At 45.4% G+C, this 24,674-nt stretch overlaps 1 protein-coding gene across 1 annotated transcript in view; it reads left to right on the top strand.

The window, feature by feature from the left end:
* Positions 1-24,674, top strand: part of LOC121700174 (choline O-acetyltransferase-like) — a 30,988-nt gene that overhangs the window by 4,451 nt on the left and 1,863 nt on the right. Inside the window, exons 5-14 of the mRNA XM_042082977.1 lie at positions 1,103-1,156; positions 7,605-7,797; positions 11,851-12,028; positions 12,967-13,136; positions 13,580-13,680; positions 14,142-14,273; positions 14,726-14,848; positions 15,683-15,824; positions 16,068-16,130; positions 22,752-22,889. Of these exons, the coding sequence (XP_041938911.1) occupies positions 1,103-1,156; positions 7,605-7,797; positions 11,851-12,028; positions 12,967-13,136; positions 13,580-13,680; positions 14,142-14,273; positions 14,726-14,848; positions 15,683-15,824; positions 16,068-16,130; positions 22,752-22,889 (1,294 nt within the window). The remainder of the gene's footprint in view (positions 1-1,102; positions 1,157-7,604; positions 7,798-11,850; positions 12,029-12,966; positions 13,137-13,579; positions 13,681-14,141; positions 14,274-14,725; positions 14,849-15,682; positions 15,825-16,067; positions 16,131-22,751; positions 22,890-24,674) is intronic.

Below are 24,674 nucleotides of genomic sequence, written 5' to 3' on the forward strand. Positions count from 1 at the left end.
TCTCTGTCTCTCTTCCTCTTTCTTTTAGTCTCTACTCTCTCTCTCTCTCTCTCTCTCTGTTTATTTTTCTGTGTATCTTGTTCTCTTACTATCCCTCTCACACTGCCTCTTTCTATCATTCTTTTTCTCCTCTCCTTTTCTTTCTCCCACTGTTGGTCTTGCTTTCCCTCCCACCCTCTCCCCCTTCTCCGCTCTCTCTCTCTCTCTCTCTCTCTCTCTCTCTCTCTCTCTCTCTCGGTTATTGATCTACCTTTGAACACAACAGGCCTGAGACAAATGACACAAACCATAAGACTTGACTTGTGTCTGTGCTCTTTTTCTCCTCCCATCCACTCCCTCCATCTCTCATCCCTCCCTCTCTCTCTCTCTTTCTCTCTCTCTCTCTCTCTCTCTCTCTCTCTTACACACACACACACACACACACTCACACACACATAAGCACAGACACACACACAAGTATGAGCATGTGTACACACACACACACACACACATGCACAGACACACATACACACACACACAAAGACAGTGAGAGAGATAGAGGGAGAGGCAAACACGCCCAGCTCCTGTGTAGCCTGGTAATCCAACAATAATTTAATTACCAGACCTAGATTGGACAACATAGGAGGGTGGAGTGTGTACAGTATTATAGTGTGAGAGTGTGCATGTTTTATGCCTTTACAAGAAGAATGAGATGAAACAAATGAAAGGATCTACAAGCTTAGAAAAGAGCACATATTTTTCATTAAGCATTAGTTTTCGGTTAAAAAAATATAGGTAAAAAACAGCTGAATATAACTATTACTAAACTGTGATAAAATAGCTTCATGATGAGATGAATGGATGAATGGATGAATGAATGACTATATTCTATAGACTGGACTTACAACACACTTGTATCCTGTGTTAAACTCTTTCCAAACACTCTGCACACAGTTGATACATCATCTATAAGCTATTTAATCACTGTCATCAACAATCTTGTTTTTTTAGTCTATAACTAATGTACAAGTTCCTTTCACTAAACAGAGCATCAACACATTGGTTTTGTTTGTACCCAAGTGAGCTACAGTCAGTGTGTTCCTCTCCTTTCTGCTCGTTACAGATTCGCTGCTCGTCTTGTTGCAGGAGTTCTGGAGTATAAGGCGATGCTCGACACGTAAGTGCCCATCCTGCACGCTCCCCAGTGTTAACATATGGACTATGTGAATCAGGGACGGAGGGGGACACTATATATTACTATTACTATATATTGTCCCCTCTTTTTGGAATTCATGTTACTTGGAGTTGATATATACGTTGATTATTACAGTAATAGTATTTTATGATCTGCATAATTACTAGTAGCTGAACATTGTTGTAGGCAATTATATAAAATGTATTATGCGGCCCTTCACAATGGCAGTAGAACGCTCCATTGACTTGAATGGGATTTCCCAACGTTCTAATATATTCATGTAATCACCGCTGAAACATATGGTTACCGCTGTCAATGACAACGGGTTTTGTGCTTCTGATTCACGTCTTTCATATCACTCCTTAAGTAGTTTGGTCACTTCTTGCAATGGAACTTCATTCAAAAGTGAAAGCAGACGGTTGATCTGCTGTGTTCTAAAGAATGTTTGATTTAAGTTCAGCGTGTGTTGCAAACTATTTGTTTCTCAGCAAAAGCCACGATGAAATGGTAGCAAATAAATGTAAAGACACATATCATGTGTAGTTTATTTATTAAATAAATGTAAAGAGACATATCATGTGGAGTTTATTTTTTCGTTTTGCCAAGTAGCCATATAATAAGTGGGATAATTTGAACGCCAGTCATCATTGGGAAAATAAGTCCCTTCAGGCCGATAATGACCGGCGTTCCATACATTATCCCCTACATGTAATGCATAAGAGGCCTGTAGACACGGTGATTTCTGATCACTAGATTATGAATGCATTTGTTATGTTGTAAGACATGTTAAAGAAATGAATGACAGACGACATACGCACAAATTCATCATCTAAAATGGTACTTGGAGAGTGGAGGTCTCTGCCAAGTTTCACTTTATGGAAAATACTTTGAGGTTCTCTTTGAGTCAGATACAAGGATACAAGGATACAAGGAAGTTTATTGTCACATGCATATAGTTACTGGAAGTAAGAAATGCAGTGAAATTAATAGCTTAATTAATTAGAAAGATAGTGTGGCAGTTAAGCACAAAAAATGATCAATTTGTTATAAAAGCATCAAATTTGGTATAAAAAGTCACAAAGGTCTGATCAGAATCGTAGGTGCCTCGGAATTAAAAATGGCCGCCAAATATAGATTTTGTGAGGTGAAAAGGGATTGAAAGCAGGAACTAACAATTAATACAGATACATATTTTACCATAGGCCTACATCTTCGTCATTCTTCACATATACTGATCAGGGCCAGCTGTAGGCAGGGGCCAGGGGCCCCTTCTAATGCCTTAAAGAAAAACTCATTTTTCACATAGATCTCTGTTTCTCGAAGTCACACTGAGTAGCCTACTGTCAGTATGACAAAAAAAAAAAAATCGGTGCTACCAGGCTCGAGTTGCTGCAACCAACAGCAAGAGTAGCCAGGCAGCTACAGTGCGACACTGCATGATTTTACAGTAAAGATCCCAGAGTGTAGCACTGTAGCTGCCTGGCTACTCTAACTGAGAAGCCAGACAGCTAGAGTGACATAAATAATTGTAATTATTTAAGATTAGGTTGTTGCACCGTTTATGTTTGTGTCACTTAAGAAGAAGTTTGAAGATAAGAAAGAGGTCGAGTAAGAAAGTGAGGAAATGTGTAGGCTTATTGTAAATAACATAAGTCTAGGCTTACATTTTGACACAGCACAGACTAAACCACATTTTCCTTTATCTGCTTTTACCTCATAGACCTAATAGAAGATAGCCTACACTTACACAAAGATAATGGCAAACTATTCTGGCAATGTCTCATTCCATAACTGTTTGCATTTTTGTCCGCTTTTAATCACATTATTATGACCATTAAATGTATGCTATTTTGCACGCTAAAAGCTGATTCATCTCAAGTAAATACAATAAAGAATGGGAACGTAGTTGGATAATTGTATTCTAAGTTGTAATTCCCCTGTATGTCCTCTTGGTGACCTCAGTGAAAAGTACCTGTTAAGACGCTCTTAGCCAGTAACGAGAACTCTGGAGCACTCGTAGATCTACGAGTGTTTTCACAATGCTCTTAAGCTACGATGGTTTCGGGAAACTGTCGGCAAATGTTAAGACGTTCTTATGAGGGACTTTATGACGCTCTTAAGCTTACGAGGCTTTCGGGGAACGGGGCCCAGACTGGTTGTGATCATTGAGAATTGTCAATATTGAGATTCAGGAAGAGGATCCAGTGCCAGATAAGTAACTTGTAGGTTGCTCACACACATACAATTCACTTCCTCTCATACCCTCAAGTTTCTTGAGAACTTTAGTCATCTATTCGGAAAACACCACCGGTTATGTGGTTGCCCAGTAATATTCCTCAATCAGGGCATTGACAATGTCAGATTTGGCTACTTTGTACCGCTTGTGTCACTTCAGTTGTGACATTTTGAGTGCATCTCTGATACAGTATTTAGGCTATGAGATGTAACAGACAGGTCAGCATAGGTTATCTGTTGACACCAGGTGATCTGTTAGATCTGTTGATAACAACATTTGTGCGAGAGGGACAGGACAGTGGCCATCAGGCAAATGCAAGCAGTAGCCTACTGGAAGATGGGGCAAAGCATGGGGTGAGAGACTCCTGGTGGATGCCAGAAAGCAACTGCAAGGACCGCAGTGTATTGGTCCACTGTGGCTGTTGTGAGGCTAGATATTGTATTTTATTTGGAGTGTGAGCACAGCAGTGAAGAGGATTGACAGAAGAATGTGGTGGTATTTGTTGAGGCTTGCATCAAGGGCTTGCATTTTGTTTGGTTATGGTGCTGATCAGGTCATAGAAGGCCAAAGCAATGAAGTAGCCTGAGTTTACACATGCTGCCTTGCGTGCGATTTTCACGTCTCAATGAGATGAGGTCTGTTGTTAGCCAGGCTAGCAATGAAGATAGAGAGGATTGACTAAAGAATTTGTTGCTATTTGTTGGTGCCCACTTGGGGTTTCATAATTTGGTTATGTAGCTAATCAGATCATAAATGGCCACAGCAACGAAGATGAATGACAAAAGAATTATTTGGAAGAGGTGGGTCTGGGATGCCGGACACTATTGTTGAGCCTTCTGGAGGTGTTTTGGGCCTAATTCAACAAAACACAGATGAACACAGACCCCAAAGAAATGCTATCGAAGGCTGTTGGTGATGCTCTTTTTTCTGCAACGAAGATTGCTTTGTTGGTGATTTGGTTTCTGTTGCATTGGTTCCTTGGTTGGGAAGTCCAGCTACTGTGCCAACTATGCATTGTAGTTGTATTTTGTGTGTCATGTTGTGTAATGCTAGATAGCCTTTGTTGTTGATTGGACACGGTGGGAAATCCCCTACCTATAGCACAAGGAATTCCACACCTCTCCTGTGCATATCTGAAATAATAGTACACAGAGTCTAATACTGGACTAAAGGGCTTGGAGAATGTTTTGCATATGACAAAGAACACACATCTGAGCTCAATAATGAGGTTACTTTGGCTCAGTGATCCAGGGTTCACAGTTAGTGCGAGTTCATACACACTGTACTCACAGTATGTGGAACATTGCTCTCAATTAGTCAATCTGCTTGATGCACACATACTGTATTTGCATACTGTATGTGCATACTGTATTTGCCTGTGGCACAGTGTACTGTATAAGCGATGATCTAGATGGGAAATCCCCTGAGATGCATGAGGGCTCGCATGACAGTCTGTGTGTTCAGGTTCACACCAATAAATGCACATATCTGATGTGTGTGCAGGGGAGGAGCTAGGCGGGGCCAGAAGGGCTGTTGCCCCTGGTGGCCAATTTAAAATGATAGTTCTCCTGTTACTCTTGTTCCTGCTCATTTTTGTTGTGTGTAGGCCTACTGCATTCTAATTTGTCATGGCCTAATTTACCAATGTTAAAGATGTTCTGTATTGAAATATACATTCTTAATATGATGAATGGAAACATTATGACACACTGTAAAAGCAATTCACTCACCCATCCAAATAGTCATCCACACAGGTTACTCCCTAACTCACACACACCTCACATGTGTAGCCTACTCATCCAAATAGTCATCCACACAGGTTACTCCCTATCTCACACACACACCTCACATGTGTAGCCTACCTCCCCACTCACTCAATAGCAGTTGCTTTGTTAGCAGGACTGTTGGGACAGTATTGCCAGTTAGTAAACTCATTAAATTCAAAACCAGTGTTCACTCTTACTTTTCCTCTGTAAGAGAACAAAGGCCACTTTGTCTTTGGGCTTGTGATTGATTATAAGTTATTTTGAACTTTTCAATATGTAAAGTATGATTTATTGATACAAATAATATATTGAAAAAGCATGATTGATGGCATATTACATTGCATCAGGGCCGATGTAGACATGGACAGGGGTGGGCTGCAGATGATGACCCTTTTCACCAATAAAACAAGCAAATTGTGTCTATTTGCTCCCACCCACATTAACATTGAACACAAATCAGTTCACTCAGTTCATGAAGAACCGTTCCAACTGCTGCTTATCTTGGCTTATTTGTCAGATAGCAAGCTGATGAACGTGGAGAAATGTTTGAGTCAGTCCATGTCGTCAAGTAGCCTACTGCAAATCCAAACTTGACAAATGACCAAGTTACAAATCTGCCAGAAAACACGAGAATCCCAAGTTGTTGTCTGACAAGTGAGACCAGACCTGCAGCAGACTCCTCTCGAGAAGGAAATCGTGTGAGTGGAGACAGAAACAAAAAGCCTTCAAACTGAGCAGGAGAAATTGGAGGTGGAGAAGGTTAAATTGCAATGGGAAATCCAGCTTTTACGAAACCAGATGAGCCATAACTTAACCAATGTTTTTGAAGAGGAGCGTTCCTTTTGTATTTTGTAGCCTAACATTTTTGTACGAATATAGGGCATACAGTAGGCTATAAATAGGCTCTAGCCTAATACAGCTAGCCTATACAGATAGCCTATGGCAATCATAAATAGCCTAATAATAAAATACCGACTGATGAAATTAATTGATATTGTGTAGCCTGTTTATTTATATAACCACAGACACACACATGGAAGTGTGCTATTAGGCATTAGGCCTGCAAGGCTTTGACGATGTGTGAGCAGAAGTCGTCCAGCAACATCCTCCTGAGCTGCAGGGATCACAGGAGCATCTTCCTCTTGAACAGGCAGGTGATTGTGCCTTGGTAGGGGTACCCGCTTGTTGATACAAATGTTATGCAGGACAGTGCCAGTGGCTTTGACCGTGCAGACCCTCTTTGGGTGCATCCTCATCTCCCTGTGAGGACAGTGATTAAACCTATTGAAACAGATTGTGGTGGATTAGACTAGCCCTTAGAGATTTCCCTATGTAGACCAGAGATGATCTTTTCCCATAGGCCTAGACCTTTATTATTTGTGAACCATCGGACAATGCTTGCTGTCCATGGTGCTGGTATGTTTTCACTTACCTGTGCTTAAGCACTCTGATGCAACACTCAACGAGAGACCGAGTAGTGGCATGGATGTTGATTGAGTGATAACCTTTCCTACTGACCTACAGGTAGCCTACTCGTGCTCAGATAGTGCCTGGATACGCACATGAGTTCCGTCGATACAGCCAACTATTCCAGGAATACCCGAGGCCTGGGGAAACCGATGTTTCATAGCTCTGGCCTTGGCCTCAGTACGGAAGTGAACATAATGAGGTAGACTTGCAGACCACAAGACTCAATGATATACAGGGGCGCCATGGAGTCCCTGGGCCACACTTGGGTTAAGTTCAGTTAGCTTTATTGTCCCAAAGGGGCCAAATCTCTGTTGCCAAATTTCATGACTTGTCACCCATGGGAACCACTGAATACTTGGCAAGGGGTGGGGGAGCATGACAATTTAATAATTGATCTGATGATTTAAAATCAGGACCCCTGCCAGTTCATACACCAAATGTGAAATTAATCTGATGAATCTTCCAAATTTGGTGTGTAAAGCTGAAAGTATATGCCAACCACGAGACTTGTGACAGTGACATAAGGGGCGCTATGGAGTCCATAGGCCACACTCGCGACCAAGCCTTTGTCCAAGACAGATTTATCGTTCACCTGTTGTGAGTGCAAAATTTCATGACTTTTTGCTCATGGGAACCACTTCAAAAAAGGCAAAGCATGGCAGGATATTCCCAGCTATAATAATAATAATAATAATAATAATCCTTACAGAAACAAAAGGCCTTTCGCATCTCGATCTGGTGCTCGGGCCCTAAATATAAAATCTATATATTTAAATTTCATATAATGTATGGGTTAATATGTGCATTTTATGATATGTATATTATTTTATGTATATAAAAGTGTGAAATTATTTTAAATGTAAACATACATGTAAATTCATGTACACAAATGTAATTGTAAACAAACCTCATGTTTGACTGTTGTCACTCGATTGTGCTGTGTGTTGCTTTCTCCCAGAGGGGCTCTGCCTGCGGAGAAGGCCCGCGGCCAGCTGAGCCCCGGCGTGCAGTGGGACTCACTCTGCATGGAGCAGTACTCCCGCGTCTTCAGCTGCTACCGCCGACCCGGCCTGAAACAGGACACGCAGCTTAACTACCGGACCAGCGCCGGAGCCCAGCCGGAATATGTCATAGTGGCCTGCAAGAACCAGGTCAGACACAGTCACAAAGTATGGTCAACACCAGAGTAACATATCAAAGATGGGGATCTACCATTGATATACACAATGCATACACTATGCATGGTTAACTCAAAAGTACTCAACAAGAGCCAGACACAGAGTATGGTTAACACTAGTTTCATATACAGTATACTAGACGGGTTAGGGCAGGGGTCGGCAACCCGCGGCTCCGGAGCCGCATGCGGCTCTTTGATCCCTCTGATGCGGCTCAGCTTTTGAAAATAATTAATGAGTATTTAATTAAAATGTATTTTATGTCAAAAAGGAAACGTCAGCGACCACAGCTTGCGAGCGCGAACACAAGCGGGCTGAAATGGGAAAGTTTCCATCCGAAGACTGATTCTGAAAACGCGAAATGAACTGCCCGTTATATCGCACACTGGAACGAGTTAGTATTGCTGTGTTAACCCTGTTCGGTTCCACTTGCATGTGAGAAATCTCTCACATATGAAAAATATAAAGACAAACCTGCGCTCACGTTTAAGGGCAGTTTTGCACAAAACTGTCACATCCATAACCCCAACACAATGCCATGGTATTTAGTTGCCGTTATGGATATGACAGTTTTGAGTGGAGTTGCCCTTAAATGGTGACAGCCTCAATTCTTGCATGAAACTTCACCTCACTGAATATGAGCCAGCCAGACTCCAAGGCCATCACCAAATCTAATCTCTGGTATGCCTAATGTTTAATTTCACCAATGACATGTCAACGAAAATTGAGTGTTGTGTTGTTAACTATGATGTTACTTTGCATACCAAAGGACACTGGGAAAATAGGGGGTGGTGTTTAGCCTACAGTACATGGGAAGCCTAAGGCCTATACTTCTGTCATTCCACTTTACATTTCAACTTGCACATTAGGCCTACTTTTAAAACGAGTAGAAAATGTATTTAAAAATCCTCTGTTGAATTAAAGTAACTGTACGTTAAATATCCAAACTTTTTTTTGTAACCGTCTTTATGTGGCTCTTCTGAGATAAAAAAAAAAAAAAATGGTAAAAGTGGCTCTCTAGGCAAAAAAGGTTGCCGACCCCTGGGTTAGGGTCATAGATGGTAAAAGTACACACTTTCTTTACTCAAATAGAAGTACAGATGCTTCTGAAAAAAATACTCTAGTAAAAGTATGAGTCCAAAGTACAGGTTCTGAAATGTAAATGTAAAGTATAAAAGTAAAAAGTCTCCAAGCCTTTTTGAGGGACTATTTTACTAGTTGTTACTGTTAAAAGAAGCGAACTGTAACCGACAATTGTATATTTAAGCAATAAGCCCCGACCGGCCGTAGGTTACACTGATTTTACAACAGCTAAGGGGCGTTGTTAGTTGCTAAGGGGCGTTGTAACCTGCGGACTCGAGCGGCTTATTGCTTTTCTAAAACTGTTACTTTAAATACCAAAGTTTCATAAAGTAAAGGCACAGCAAGGAGAAATGTAATGATTTATTCATAGATAATCATTCTTTCACCAAGAAAGATATTTCCTCTATCTGAATGGTTGCCAAGCAACGTCGAGACACAGCTACTTTAACTTTTGTATTAGTTATGGTAGCGCAGTAATATAGAACGAAATGCAGTTAAGGTGTATGTTTATGCTGGATTTTACAACGGCATCGAACATGATTCAGCCAATCACAATCAAGGACCGGAACTATCAGTTTTAGAATCCCATTTAACAACTGTGGGGGAGTTTAGCATAAAACATGTATCACTTTGTGAGTATTCCTACCAAATGTAATGTTTTTATCACAAAGAGGATCTTATCAAATTTAGAATCGTAGGCACCTCGGATTTGGTCTTCTGACCCATGGTGGCCATTTTTAAAAATGGCTGACAAATATGGGTATCTTTAGGTGAAAAGGGATTAAAATAGGGTGACCAGACCAGAAAAAAGCAGTTGTCAAAAAGCAGTTGCCTTGGATCCCGAATCCTGCCCTAACTGTTGTAATTATACTAGAGCAGAGTCTGAATGACCAGCGGTTTACATGCACTGTTAAAGCACTATGAGTAGGCTATTTTCTGGTTTAGGCTACCTAATGATGAAGTTCATGTAGGCCTATAACGCTATAACGACAACAAATTATTATTATTATTATTATTTCGGTAAAGGATGGACATAGAGACAAAAGGACTGGTTGCCTTTGTCGGTGCCCTTTTTTCAGTGAACTTGGTGCACACAGGTAAACTTGCTCATTTTTACCTGTGTACGCCTTCACTCAAGGAGGGCTTCACACGAAGGCTGACACTTACTTTGAGCTTCGTTGAACATGACTGTTTTCACTGTAGGGGAGTAAAATAAAAAGTTGTTAGAAAAATAAATACTTAGGTAAAGTACAGATACCTGAAAATGCTAGTACGGTACACTGATTAATACTTGAGAACATTATAGTGGCCAGTAAGAACCAAGTCAGACACAGCCACTGAGTAAAAGAGTTTCATATCAAAGATGGGGTTAAAGGTTAATGAAGTATCTAAACTTGATACACTATGCATGGTTAACACGAGTACAACACGTCAGCAAGAATGAGCTGGCTGGTTCTTTAAATTGAAATAGTTGGATTCTGCACGGAATCTCTGACCACAGGGCAGTGTCAGTGATCTGGATATCGCAGTACACATCAGGAATCAGGTGGATGAACTACTTCAGGTTAACATGCAATTTTCCCATCAGGGGCCAAGGGTCAAAAAAAGACAGAGAACAGGACCAAGTCTGCGAACTGCCTTCAGTACTATAAATAACATACACATTATACTTGCAGATATTACATGAACAGGTACCGGAATATTGGCAAACACTGATTTGAATCAACTTGTGTGGCACTGCTCTGCAATAGGAAAATATTTTGTTTAGTAGAAAATTAGAACAAGGCAGTGGAACACTTTAGACACACCTTAGAGTGTGGACAAAAGAAAATATATACTGTGCTTGTAAATGATGCCTTTACAGTAGGCACTGGATAGAACAGGTCTGTTCTACTGTTTTTTTGCAGCTGTGTGTTGCATCAAATTCCGGTTAATCCTCCACATCTGAGAGCATGCCAGAACACCACACACGTCACCTATTAGGACCTGGAGACAACACACACCACACACACTCACATAGACACTCACACACAAATCAACAGACAGATACACACACACACACAGATGAACACACTTACTCACATTCAGACACACATACTGTATAGAGACACACACACTCAAAGACACACACACACACACACACACAAATCCATAACTGGAAATGATTTCTGAGGGAAATCTCCACACAGCCTGGTGAGTCCTTGCCTGTGTGGCAAAGATACAGGGCCGGGTCCGCTAACCAAATTACAGCTGATTGGATCTGCCACTTTGTCTGAGAGTCCACCGCCAGCAAAAATAGCCCAAACACACTCAGCGACTCTCTCCTACAACTCTGCGCTCACAGGCTGGCCATAGAAAGGCCAATAAATGACCCACTTATTAAGCTTAATCATGAGCTTTTAATCAGAAAAAAGGGCGTTTTAGCTTAAATGAGTGCATCCTGCAGCCCACCGATTGGCTGAAGAGGAAGCCACAAAGCATTGATTGGTGTTGTTGAGATGTCCTGTCACGACATCAAGTGGCTGGACGATGAAAATAGATTTTGGAGACCTATCATTGTGCTGATGTCAAACACTAGCATTATTTCTTGCTTATGCTATCTTGATTTCACTGTTATGATTTGTTTTCAAATTAGTTTCGATCAAACAGGTCCACTATATTACTGATATGTCTTACGACATCATGTGGTTGGACGATGACTAGATTTTGGAGACCCATCGATCAATACAATAGATTTTGGAGACCTATCATTATGATGTTGTTAAAGGCTATTACTATGTCTTGCTTATTATGATGATCTTGATTTGGCTATTATGATTAGTTTTCAGATTATTTTGGGTCAAACAGATGCACTATATTACTTCCTTCAGCTTGCACCTTTCCCCTCACCTGGCACTTTCCCCTCACCTGGCACTTTCCCCTCACCTGGCACTTTCTCCTCCTCAGTTCTTCGTCTTGGACGTGGCGGTGAAGTCCCGTAAGCTGGGCGAGGCGGAGCTGCTGGTGCAAATGGAGCGCATCTCCAAGATGGCGGAGAACGCGGAGGAGAGGCTCCCCGCCATGGGCCTCCTCACGTCCGACGGCCGCACCGACTGGGCTCAGGCCAGGGACATCCTTGTGAAAGGTGCGACCTCTGTACAGGCGGTGGACTGTGAGGACAAGTTCATCGAAGAATCACAAAGAGAAGTGTTTTGAAGTTGCTTCTTGGTGTTTTATACCCCCAACATTGTCTTCAAGGCAGCGCTGCCTGGAAGGCACTAGGGTTAGCCATGGGTTAAGGTTAGGGTTAGGGTTGGGGTTAGGTTTAGGATTAGGTGCCTTTAAGTCAGCGGTGGCAGCACTGCCTGGAAGACGATGTTGGGGGCATAAAACACCATCGAGCTTTGAAGTTCAGCGGGAAAACAAAAGCATATACTGTACTTACACTTATACTTAGTCATTTGACTGATGCTTTCATCTAAAGCAACTGAAATATGTCAAGTAATACAAGGGCCAGTCACCCCCGAACAACTCGAGTGAAGTGCCTTGCTCAATGGCACAACAGTACTGATAACCGGTACTTGAATGATGATTCACAACTTGTCTAGCTGCTGCATGCTAGCCCAGGTCCTTAGCACTAGCACCACCCTCACCACCCTTTTTTAAATAGCCCTTTGTGTATTTGTTTGTGTATTTATTTATTCATTTATTCTATGTTTTATCTCTAGTTTTATGAGCATTATAACCTTTTTTTTCCTGGCTTGTGTCTTACTGTTCATCTTAATGCCTCTACTATATATCCCCCCTTTTTAATTAAATTAAATTAAATTAAATTAAATTTTATTTGTCAATCTCCCTCCTTTGCTTTTTTGTAAGATGGCCTTACCTGTGAAGCACTTTGGGTCAACGTTGTTGTTTTAAATGTGCTATATAAATAAAGTGACTTGACTTGATTTGACCCTCGTGGCATTCTCATAGAAGCTCCTCAGGAGAGAGAGAATGGGTCCTTCATCAAGGTTCATGATTCATTAAGGATTTCCCCTAGTTGTGTACTGACACAGTCCCTCTCTCTGCATTGATCAGACGCCACCAACCGAGAGACGCTGGACGTGATTGAGCAGTGTGTGTGCGTGGTGTGCCTGGACGAGCCGTGCGGCGTGGAGCCGACAGACTCTAACCGCGCCGTCTTCATGCTGCACGGCGGGGGCCACGACAAGAACGGGGCCAACCGCTGGTACGACAAACCAATGCAGGTTAGACGCCACAACAACAAACCAGAATCGGTGTGTGTGTGTGTGTGGGGGGGGGGTTCCGGAAAGGAGTTTTGAGTCTTTGGGTCTTTCTAAAGGCATATCTGTACCAACTTTTTAAATTGTTTACTGTTCAATTTAACTATTGTATTGTTATTATGTGTATGTCGGTTGGACAAAAGCATCTACTAAATACCATAACCATAACTGTACATAGAGTCTTAGAATGTCTTAATTGATTACTACAAAATCAGTATGACGAACTGCATAGTGTAATGTGTACTCTATACTGTAAATAGAGGAGATGGAGAGAAAGGGAGAAAGAAAAGAAGATAGAAGTCTTTAGGTGCTACAGTATGTACAGCAGTTAAGTGGTTGAAACAATGGTCCAATTGTCTTAATAAGTAGTTACAGTGTACATATAAGCTGTCTTCTCTTGCTTTCAGTTTGTTGTAGGAGCTGATGGTGTGTGTGGCGTGGTGTGTGAGCACTCCCAATTTGAGGGCATTGTTCTGGTGCAGTGCACAGAGTACCTGGTGAAATACATGTGAGAAAGACAGCATGCATTTACCAGTTACACACACACACACACACACACACACACACACACACACAAACACACACACACACACACACACACAAACACACACACATACACAAACACACATTCAAACACACACACACACACACACATACAAACACACACACACACCCACACACACACACAAACACTCACACACACACATACAAACATACAAACACACAAACACACACACACACACAGACACACGCACACACACACATACAAACACACACACACACACACATACAAACACACACACACACACACAAATGCACAAACACAAGCCCCTTTCACATGACCCTTATTCACTCATGTTCTTGGTCAGTTCAGGCCCACCCCTGGGAGTGCTAGAAAGCCTCAGGTTGTCCCAGGGAGATCCTCCTACACAGACTGACTCCACATGCCGTGTTTTTATTGTCCCACAGATCGGAATGCCCCGGTAAGCCTGTCTTGGCCCCGGCGGGCGTCGTGGGCCTGCCCGTCCCACGTAGGCTCCAGTGGAAGTGCTCGCCACAGATCCAGGGCCTGTTGGCCTCCTCAGCAGACAGACTGCAGAGGTGGGAAATGGGGAGCGGGAGTCATTTCAAAAACAAGCAACTGAAAGGGACGGCAGAGGTGGTGGGGAAGGGTGGGTGGGGGTAGCTACTGGGTTCAACTCAATGGGCAGGTTTTCCAGACATGGATGAAGCCTAGTCCTGACTAAAAGAAAATTTAGATGAAAATCTACAATGAAAATAGCTTTTAGATTAGGACTAGACTTACTCTATGTACCGGAAACTGGCTGAATGACTATAAAAAGCATGGACACTTTGAATGCATCTCAAAAAGAAAAGCAACCAGTTTAGTGAGCATGTTCTGACTTCAAACAGCACTTCTTTTGCACAGAATCTGCCCTGAGTCTAGTTGAGCCAGACATCCTTCAGCATGCACACTGTTCTATTCAAATGAGCACAGGGTGTTTAGTATGCTGTAATAATCTATAGACTAATCTATAGCCATTCTTTGATAGATTGGTGAGAAACCTGGACATGGATGTGCACACGTTTAAATCTTATGGGAAAGAGTTTATCAAGAAACAGAGGATGAGTCCGGACGCCTACATACAAGTGGCTCTGCAGCTGGCCTTTTATAAGTGAGTATGCATGGCAGTATTCTTTATAACCATGAGGCACACTTTTCACTATACTTCGTACACTGCATACACATTTCTTCTTCAACTTTAACCCACATTTTTCCATACTGCGTAGTAACTCAGTTTTCCTCTCCGTAAGTTACAATTTGCGGCATACTTCATATGCATACTAAACTCTGCATTTAACCCACTCTCCCCCAGTACCTGTCACATTTCCAACATACTGTGTACTTCATACACTGCATACTTCCTTACCCATTTTACCATACTTATAGCATGATGCTACATGCTATGCAGGTGTCAAGATATACGGAATTAATGGACAAGGCAGAGGCAAAAAACACATTGATTCCGTATATCAGGACACCTCAAAGGCCATTATCCCGCTTATCCCCCAGTTGCCACTATGTAAATAGGCAAAAGTCATGCCTTTATAGCAGGCAAAGGACACAAGCGGTTTAGTTAAAAAAGAAGCAGACTTGTTCAGTTTGTTGTACTACTTTCTTTGGTCCTGATAGTGATAACAGTGGGCAGTTAGCTTGTTTACAGTTGATTCCACTGTTGCGAAGCCAGCTTCCAGGCTCAACCGTCCTTTACTATGGTTGTTATAGTTACCATTCAAATGAGCATTGATATGGAACGGTGATTAAACTTTTTTACCAGATCTACTTCATAGGTGTCCCGTTATACCGAATGAATAGCCACCCTACCAGCCAATCAGAAAAGATTATTTCTTCCCTCTGGGTGATAAACATGCTATAACATTCTCTTCCTTGCCACAACTCACATTTCATCACACGGCATATGACCCTCTCTCTTACTCCATCCTCGTAGGTGTAATGCACGGGCGGTGCCCACCTATGAGAGTGCCTCCATCCGCCGCTTCCACCAGGGCAGAGTGGACAACATCCGCTCCGCCACGCCCGAGGCCCTGGCCTTCGTCAGGTCCATGACGGACGAGCTGAACATGCACACCGTGAGTCAGTCATTCCTCTCACTTAGGCACAATTACACAGGGACTGCTCCTCGTGTGTCTGTGTGTGTGTTTATCTCGTAGAGACACAACAAACATTGTCTTCCCCCTTACCTCTAGCCAGACATATATTCACTGTGTCATATGATATATGTACAGTATATATATGGAAAGAGACAAAAAGAGAGAGAGAGAGAGAGAGAGAGAGAGAGAGAGAGAGCTAACTGTCTGATATTTCTCTTGCAGGATGCTGTGAGGATGACTCGGTTGCGGGATGCCATCAAGGCTCAAACCGACTACACTGTTTTGGTACGTCCTGTATACCACTGTTTCTGATCCTCGCATCAGTGCTAAAGCCATTGGATTGAACTGGATGCTTCAAATGGCAACCAGTCAGGTTAACCTGAGATATTGAGTACTGGCAACACATTATTGCAACACATAAGAGAGCTTGAGTATGAATTTGTCAAGTAACCTAGTCAAGATAAATGCCGTAAGGCTTATTTTACTGTGCTTGTCTAGACTTGTCACTGAAAGGGCACTAGTATTTCAACTCATGCAACTCATGCTAATATTTTAGTTTTGATATTCTATGCTGCAGACCTTTGCACACTTCAGTCCATCAAATCCAGAGCACTGCAATGCTTCACTGACATTATACAGATACAATAAATGCAAAGCTGCTGCGAAAATGTCAGACACCAAACAGGACGAGGACCACAAAAGCGTCACGTTCAAAAGTTTATTTAAGGGTTGGGGGTTACAGGGGTTCCGGGGGGGGTACAGGAGTTCCAAGAGTCTGCGTGTGTGTGTTCCCCCAGTAGCCGAACAGCGATGGCAGGAGCTGGATGATCCGGGAAGTCCTGGGGGAAACACACACACAACAGCAATTGAAACGAAGCAGCAGTACAGTCAAGGACTAGGCGGTATTCGTAGAAGAGGGACGGAAGGCAGGTCAAGATTACCGGGGCTGGAGAACACAGAAGTAGTCGAGCGGGTCCGGGATCACAGGCAAAGAGTCAGAGGCGTTTTCAAAAACAGGCAGGTAACTGGTGCTGGTTGCAGACGATCTGACAAGTGTGGACTGAAAAGCAAGGCTTTATATAGAGGGCATGATGAGTGGTGAATGCAGTGCAGCTGGTAGGTAACGAGGGTGAGGCAGAGCAGAGCAGGAACAGGTGGAGGTCATCAGACTTCAATCAGCACGTGTTACCAGGCAGAGAGAGAGCTCATGACAGAACCCCCCCCCTAAGGGACGGCCCCAGAAGTCCCCAAGAGTGACACCACATCGGGAGGGCGGAGGGGAGCCGGTGGAGGGCTAGAATTCCTCCGAGCGGTCCGAGTGAACATCCTCATCCTCGGAGGGAGCTGGAGGGTCGTGGACAGAAGACGGGACAGGTACCGAGACAGGGTCAGGGTCAGGCACATGACAGGAAGCCGGGCGGGCAGGACGGTTAGGGACCCCTCTGGGGCGGCCCCTACGGATTGCAGGTTGATCAGGATGCAGACGGTGGAAGTCGGCGATGAGTGTCCGGTCCACAATCCGACTGGCTGGCACCCAGGTTCTCTCCTCAGGTCCATAGCCCTCCCAGTCGACGAGATACTGGAGGCCCCTACCTCGCCGTCTGGACCGAAGCAGGCGTCGAACGGTGTACACCAGCCCACCGTCAACGAGGCGAGGAGGAGGAGGAGGAAGCGGCACGGGGACCAGCGGGCTTTCATGCGTCGGCTTGACTTTCGAAACATGGAAAGTAGGGTGCACCCTCATGGAGGTTGGCAACTGGAGCCGGACTGCGGTTGGGCTGATGACCCTCTGGATAGGGAACGGGCCGAGGAATCGAGGTGCCAGTTTACGCGATTCCACCCGCAGTGGGAGATCCTTGGCTGACAGCCACACCTTCTGGCCAACACGGTAGGCGGGTGCCGGCGATCTTCGGCGGTTAGCCCCAGTGGCATAGCTGACAGCTGACTTGAGTAGCGTGGCACGAGCTTGTGACCAGGTACGACGGCAACGGCGGGCATAGGCGAGGGCAGACGGGCAGGACACATCTCCTTCCTGGCTGGGGAACAGGGGGGGCTGGTAGCCATACACACACTGGAAAGGTGACATACCAGTGGCAGAGCAGGTGAGGGAGTTGTGAGCATACTCTATCCACATCAGTTGTTGTGCCCAAGCCTGGGGTTTGCGAGAAACCATGCACCGCAGCGCCTTCTCCAGCTCCTGGTTTGCCCGCTCGGATTGACCATTGGACTGGGGGTGGAACCCAGAGGTGAGACTCACTGTGGCCCCTAGAAGACGGCAGAACTCCTTCCAGAATGTAGAGGTAAATTGCGGGCCTCGGTCAGAGACAACATCCCTGGGCAGCCCGTGTAGGCGGAAGACATGATCAAGAACAGCCTGGGCAGTCTCTCTGGCAGATGGCAGTTTAGGGAGGGGAATGAAGTGTGCCATCTTGCTGAACCGGTCAACCACAGTGAGAATGACAGTCATCCCACCTGATGGTGGGAGGCCAGTTACAAAGTCCAAGGAGACGTGGGACCAGGGTCGTGTGGGCACAGGCAAGGGCTGGAGTAAACCAGCGGGGGGCCGAGTGGAGGACTTGTTCTGATTGCAGGTGGGGCAGGCACGGACGAATTCTCGGACATCCCTTCTCAAAGAAGACCACCAGAAGCGCTGGGCAAGGAGATGGCAGGTGCGGGCGGAGCCCGGGTGGCAGGCAAGGCGGGAGTTGTGTCCCCACTGTATGACCCGGGACCTCAAATTATCTGGGACGAAGAGACGACCGACTGGGCATGCACTGGGACTGGGATGGTCACGGAGGGCCTCTTGAATTTCCTCCTCGATATCCCAGGTCAGGGCAGCTACGACGCAGGGATCGGGCAGAATTGATGCAGGTTCCTGGGAAGGGACGTCATCCTTATGAAACTGACGGGAGAGAGCGTCCGGCTTGGTGTTCCGAGAACCTGGGCGGTATGACAGGGTGAAGTTGAATCTGGTGAAAAACAAGGCCCAGCGGGACTGTCTGGGGTTAAGACGTTTGGCATTGCGGATGTATTCGAGGTTTTTGTGATCGGTCCAGACCAGGAACGGAACTGTGGACCCCTCCAGCCAGTGACGCCACTCCTCCAGGGCAAGCTTGACAGCCAACAGCTCACGGTTTCCAACATCATAATTGCGCTCTGCAGGTGAAAGCCGGCGAGAGAAAAATGCACAGGGGTGCAATTTGTTGTCCTCCTCTGCCCGTTGAGAGAGTATGGCCCCGACTCCCACGTCTGAGGCATCCACCTCGACAACGAACTGCCGGTCTGAATCCGGCATCTGGAGGATGGGGGCAGTGGTGAACCGGGCCTTGAGGGTATGAAAGGCTGCGTTGGCCTCTGGGGTCCAGAAAAAGGGGTGTTTGATGCTGGTCAGAGCTGTGAGGGGAGCGGCGACGGAGCTGTAGTTCCGGATGAATTTCCGGTAGAAATTGGCAAAACCGAGGAATTGCTGCAGCTTCTTCCTATTCCCCGGAACTGGCCAGGAGGTAACTGCCGAGACCTTTGCGGGGTCCATCTGGATATTGCCTTCAGCGACGATGTATCCCAGGAATGACACAGTCTGAGCATGGAACTCGCATTTCTCCGCCTTGACATAGAGAGAGTTCTCCAGGAGCCGTCGAAGAACCAGCTGGACATGACGGGTGTGTTCGGACAGAGTTCTGGAGAAAATTAAGATGTCGTCCAGGTACACGAAGACGAATTTATTCAGCATGTCCCGCAGCACATCATTCACCAGCGCCTGGAATACCGCTGGGGCGTTGGTGAGGCCAAATGGCATTACCAGGTACTCATAATGGCCGGTGTGGGTGTTGAATGCAGTCTTCCACTCGTCACCCTCCCTTACTCGCACTAGGTGGTAAGCATTTCTAAGGTCCAGTTTGGTGAAAATAGTGGATCCCTGGAGCAATTCAAAAGCAGAGGTGAGTAAAGGCAGAGGGTACCGGTTCTTCACTGTGACATCATTCAGACCTCGATAATCAATGCAGGGGCGAAGAGAACCATCTTTCTTTCCCACAAAGAAGAACCCGGCACCAGCAGGAGAGGAAGACGGGCGGATGAGTCCAGCTGCCAGGGAGTCCCTGATGTAATCCTCCATAGTTTTTCTTTCAGGAGGGGATAGTGAGTAGAGGTGACCTTTGGGTGGAGCAGTCCCAGGGAGGAGATCAATGGCACAGTCGTACGGACGGTGTGGGGGCAGAGATGTGGCTTTGGTCTTGTTGAACACCTCTCGGAGGCCATGGTAACATTCAGGGACATTAGAAATGTCGGGGGCAGTGCTGGGGGGTACTGAGCCGGGGGGCAGCGAGGCAGCACGCAAACAGGTCAGGTGGCAGGCATTTCCCCACTCTTTCACAGTTCCGGAGGCCCAATCGAGGTGAGGATTGTGGAGACGGAGCCAAGGGTAGCCCAGGATTAGGGGTTGGCCTGGAGAGCTGAGCAGGTGGAAGCGGATGGTCTCTCGGTGGTTTCCTGACACCATCATTGAGATGGGGGCTGTGATGCTGGTAACTGTGCCAATTACGTGACCGTCCAGGGCCCGGGCTGGAACAGGAGTGGACAAGCGATGGCTTTCCAAGCCCAGCTGACGAGCAAGTCCTGTGTCAATAATGTTTGCTTCTGCGCCAGAGTCCACCAGGGCTGCCAGGGTGTGGGTGGAATCAGACAGGTGAAGACAGACTTGGATGAGGGGTTTACGGCTGATGGAGGGCTGAATGTTCATTGAGCTCATCCGGATTCCTCCTACATCTGGTGAGCTCCGGCTTTTGCTGGACAGGTGGCGACTCGATGACCATCACCACCACAGTACAGGCACAAGTTGGAGGTGATGCGTCGCTGGCGCTCTGCAGGGGTTAGGGAGGTGCGGCCGATCTCCATCGGTTCAGACTGGTCCGGCTGGCTAGATGGTGTGGCAGGTGCGGACAGAAGGGCAGTTGGGACACTCCGTGTGCTGGTGGATGGACTCTGGCGCCCTTTCTCATGACGGCGGGCCTGGATCCTGCGGTCGATGCGGACAGCCAGAGCAATGGCTTCATCAAGAGTGGGGGGTTGATCATGGGAAACCAGCTCGTCCTTTATGTAGTCCGCCAGGCTGTGGAGGAAAGCATCCACCAATGCTTCCATGTTCCAGGAGCTCCGACTTGCCACAGTTCGAAAGTCAATGGAGTAATCCGCAACAGTCCTTCTGCCTTGGCGAATACTCATCAGGATCCGAGATGCCTCGGCTATTGTGGATTCCAAATCGAATACCTTGAGCATCTCCTCTGCGAATAGGTTGAAGGTTGCACATGCTGGGGTCTGGCGCTCGAACTCCGCCGTTCCCCAGAGTCGAGCTCGGCCCGTCAGGTGAGTGATCACGTAACCGACCCTCGCCCCTTCAGTGGCAAAAGTCCTGGGTTGCAGGGTAAACTGGACACGGCAGCTCGTCAGGAACGCCCGTACCTGGGTTGGGTCGCCGCTGAACCGCTCTGGATTGCCGATCCTGGGTTCTGGGGCTCCGGCAGCCACGGTAGCAGTGGACTGGGCAGGAGACTCGGGTGCTGGGCCGGTGAGCAGGCTGGCTGGGGCTGGGCCGGTGGGAGCAGGCAGAGGAGAAAGGTTGGTGAGAAGTTGAATGATCATTGCAAGTTGTTGCTGTTGCTGCTGGAACTGCTGACGCTGGCTCAAGCCGGCTTGAAGTAGGGAGGCAATGTCAGCAGTGTTGCGGTTTACCTCTCTCTCTGTCTCTTCCAGGCGTTGCATGGCGGTGGGTGGTTCTGGTTCGTCGGTTTCCATGCTGGTTCGACCGTGCGCTGGGTCCATGTTTGGTCAGATCGTACTGTCAGACACCAAACAGGACGAGGACCACAAAAGCGTCACGTTCAAAAGTTTATTTAAGGGTTGGGGGTTACAGGGGTTCCGGGGGGGGTACAGGAGTTCCAAGAGTCTGCGTGTGTGTGTTCCCCCAGTAGCCGAACAGCGATGGCAGGAGCTGGATGATCCGGGAAGTCCTGGGGGAAACACACACACAACAGCAATTGAAACGAAGCAGCAGTACAGTCAAGGACTAGGCGGTATTCGTAGAAGAGGGACGGAAGGCAGGTCAAGATTACCGGGGCTGGAGAACACAGAAGTAGTCGAGCGGGTCCGGGATCACAGGCAAAGAGTCAGAGGCGTTTTCAAAAACAGGCAGGTAACTGGTGCTGGTTGCAGACGATCTGACAAGTGTGGACTGAAAAGCAAGGCTTTATATAGAGGGCATGATGAGTGGTGAATGCAGTGCAGCTGGTAGGTAACGAGGGTGAGGCAGAGCAGAGCAGGAACAGGTGGAGGTCATCAGACTTCAATCAGCACGTGTTACCAGGCAGAGAGAGAGCTCATGACAGAAAACTGTTTTGATTAAAGGAACCGTATGTAAGAAATGTATTTCAATTCATCATAAAATGGCCCTGATATGTCACTAGACATTAAGAAATCATGTTCATTTCAAATACTTATATAACTGACAACAGTTGTCTGACCAGGATATTGTCATTTAAAAAGTGAAGTTGCAGCCCTCAACTGATGTTGATGTTGTCATGTTATGTTTGGCCTGATGCGCCACCCTCCACCTATCTACTAATCACGAAGTCAGTAGCGTTTCGGCATCCGGGTTGCCAGCTCTGCCAGTCAGGGTGGAGGGGGAGGGGATACACCGCTCTACAGTATTTTGAAAGTGATTGCAGGAACAGTTTTGGCCACAATCTTACAAACGGTTCCTTTAAGTTTTGGTGCACTCCGTAATTGACACAGTGTGAGGTTATATTTATTTTCCAATCATCCGCCAATTTTGCATGAAAAATACATATTCAGTGTGCAAAGGCCTTTACTTGTGTGCAATCATCTGTAATTGACTGTGAGTAATGTTTGAAGGCAATTACAGGGAATGGCATAGACAATCATTTGCTTGGCCTCCGAGAGATCGCTCAGGAACTCGGCATGGACAGGCTCGACCTCTTCGAGGATGAGACCTACCCGCTGAGCAATCAGTTCATCCTCTCCACCAGTCAGGTATGCAGGGGTGCCATCACTTGTGTGAAAGTAGTATTGCCAACTTTCTTGCCAAGCACAATGTGTTGTATTTATTATATCCGAGACAATTCATTCGGAATGGGTCATGCAGGAAGCATTTTCTTGGCATTCTTCTTGCCTCTATTAGCCTACATTTTAACACTACAATCTTATATACCATATAGTATACTCATTATAAATGTAATCAAAATGAAGCAATCCACATCCCAATCACACAGGCTATATATATATATATATATATATATATATATATATATATATATATATATATATATATATATATACAGCTCTGGAAAAAATAGAGACCACTGTACATTTTTCTGATGTCATCCTACGGTTCCCAAGTGACATTGGAATCAGTTGACGGTCATATTCAAATTTACAGTGGTCTCTTAATTTTGAATATGACCATCAACTCATTCCAATGTCACTCAGCAACCGTTGTCCAGAGCAGTATTATAATATTTTATTCATATTTATTGGAGTTCATATATTTTGGAGTTCATAATTACAAGTAACCTAAAATATTTTGTCATTTAAATATTTCATATTTGTAATCTTTTTTAACACCTACCTTTAATGTCATGATTACATTGTATTAGTGGGGTGTGAGTCTAATTAAAGGGACACCAGGCAAGCTTGATGCTTTTTCTCTACGAAACTCCCCCTCGCTCGGTCTGAAGCTCTTTTCCTTTTCTTTGCATCTTCCGTCAAGGGTTTTCGCTGCTTCTTCACAGGCTCTGCCATTATACACACGTTTGCAACAATCGCTAGAGTTTCGTTAGATTGCCTCTGTGCTGTATGCAGGATGTAAACTGATCCTGCTTCGGTCGGCGGGTAGGATACACCGAACTTGCAAGTGGGATATTCTTCTTACAGGCAGTAGGGGCGGGCGAGAGTCTTCATTCGCCCTGTAATGAGTCATTTAACCATATACCAACTTACGAAGATGATTAATTAACACGAAAACGTTGCCTGGTGTCCCTTTAAGTGCCTTTCACTTTAAGAAGGAGAGTAACTGTGTCTGTAGGCTATTATTTGGAAATGAGATGTGCATATGAGGATGTAAGTCAGGATGTTTGCTATTTAATTAGCAACCGTCCGTTTAATTCACTGCTTGACACTTACCCTGGAGACATATTTCACGTTAACATACACATTAATTATCACGTTAATGTTAGGAAAACTAGCTTTCGGTTAACAGAGACGCAGATCATCTGCCTAATTCATTTATTTCAACAGAACAACATTCTGCGTTCACTCCAGCGAGACGAGTGAAATAAATGTTCTTTAAAGTGTAACTCCAGCGAAAATTGACCCCAGGGTGTTTTTCTGCATTAAAACACATCAAATTAGCCGTGGAGGCGGTATTTTTCGTTAATCAACCACTACAAAGCCTGCTCAGATATGCGCTATAGCCCCAAATCGCAAACAGTGGATTAGCTAACGGCCATGAGAGAAACACTTCCCAAATAGCATTTTTTTAACCAGTAATATTGTTCAAAACAACACCAAACTTCGTCAGTAGCTTGCTCAGGGTCCCTACACATAAAACGAAGCACCAACAACGTAGTTGGCGAACCCGGAGTTTATTACAGAAGACTGTAACGAACACTTACCAACAGTCCCCCTACCAGCTCTTCCAACCCAGTATCGGGCATTGCAAGAATTCGTTGTGCTGTCACGTTTGGATAATCTATTATTCGTGCTGGGGTTGGAGGAGCTGGTAGGGGGACGGTTGGGAGGTGTCGGGACGGAGATTGA

The sequence above is a fragment of the Alosa sapidissima genome, chromosome 24, assembly GCF_018492685.1.
Source record: "Alosa sapidissima isolate fAloSap1 chromosome 24, fAloSap1.pri, whole genome shotgun sequence".
NCBI classification, from domain to species: Eukaryota; Metazoa; Chordata; class Actinopteri; order Clupeiformes; family Clupeidae; genus Alosa; species Alosa sapidissima.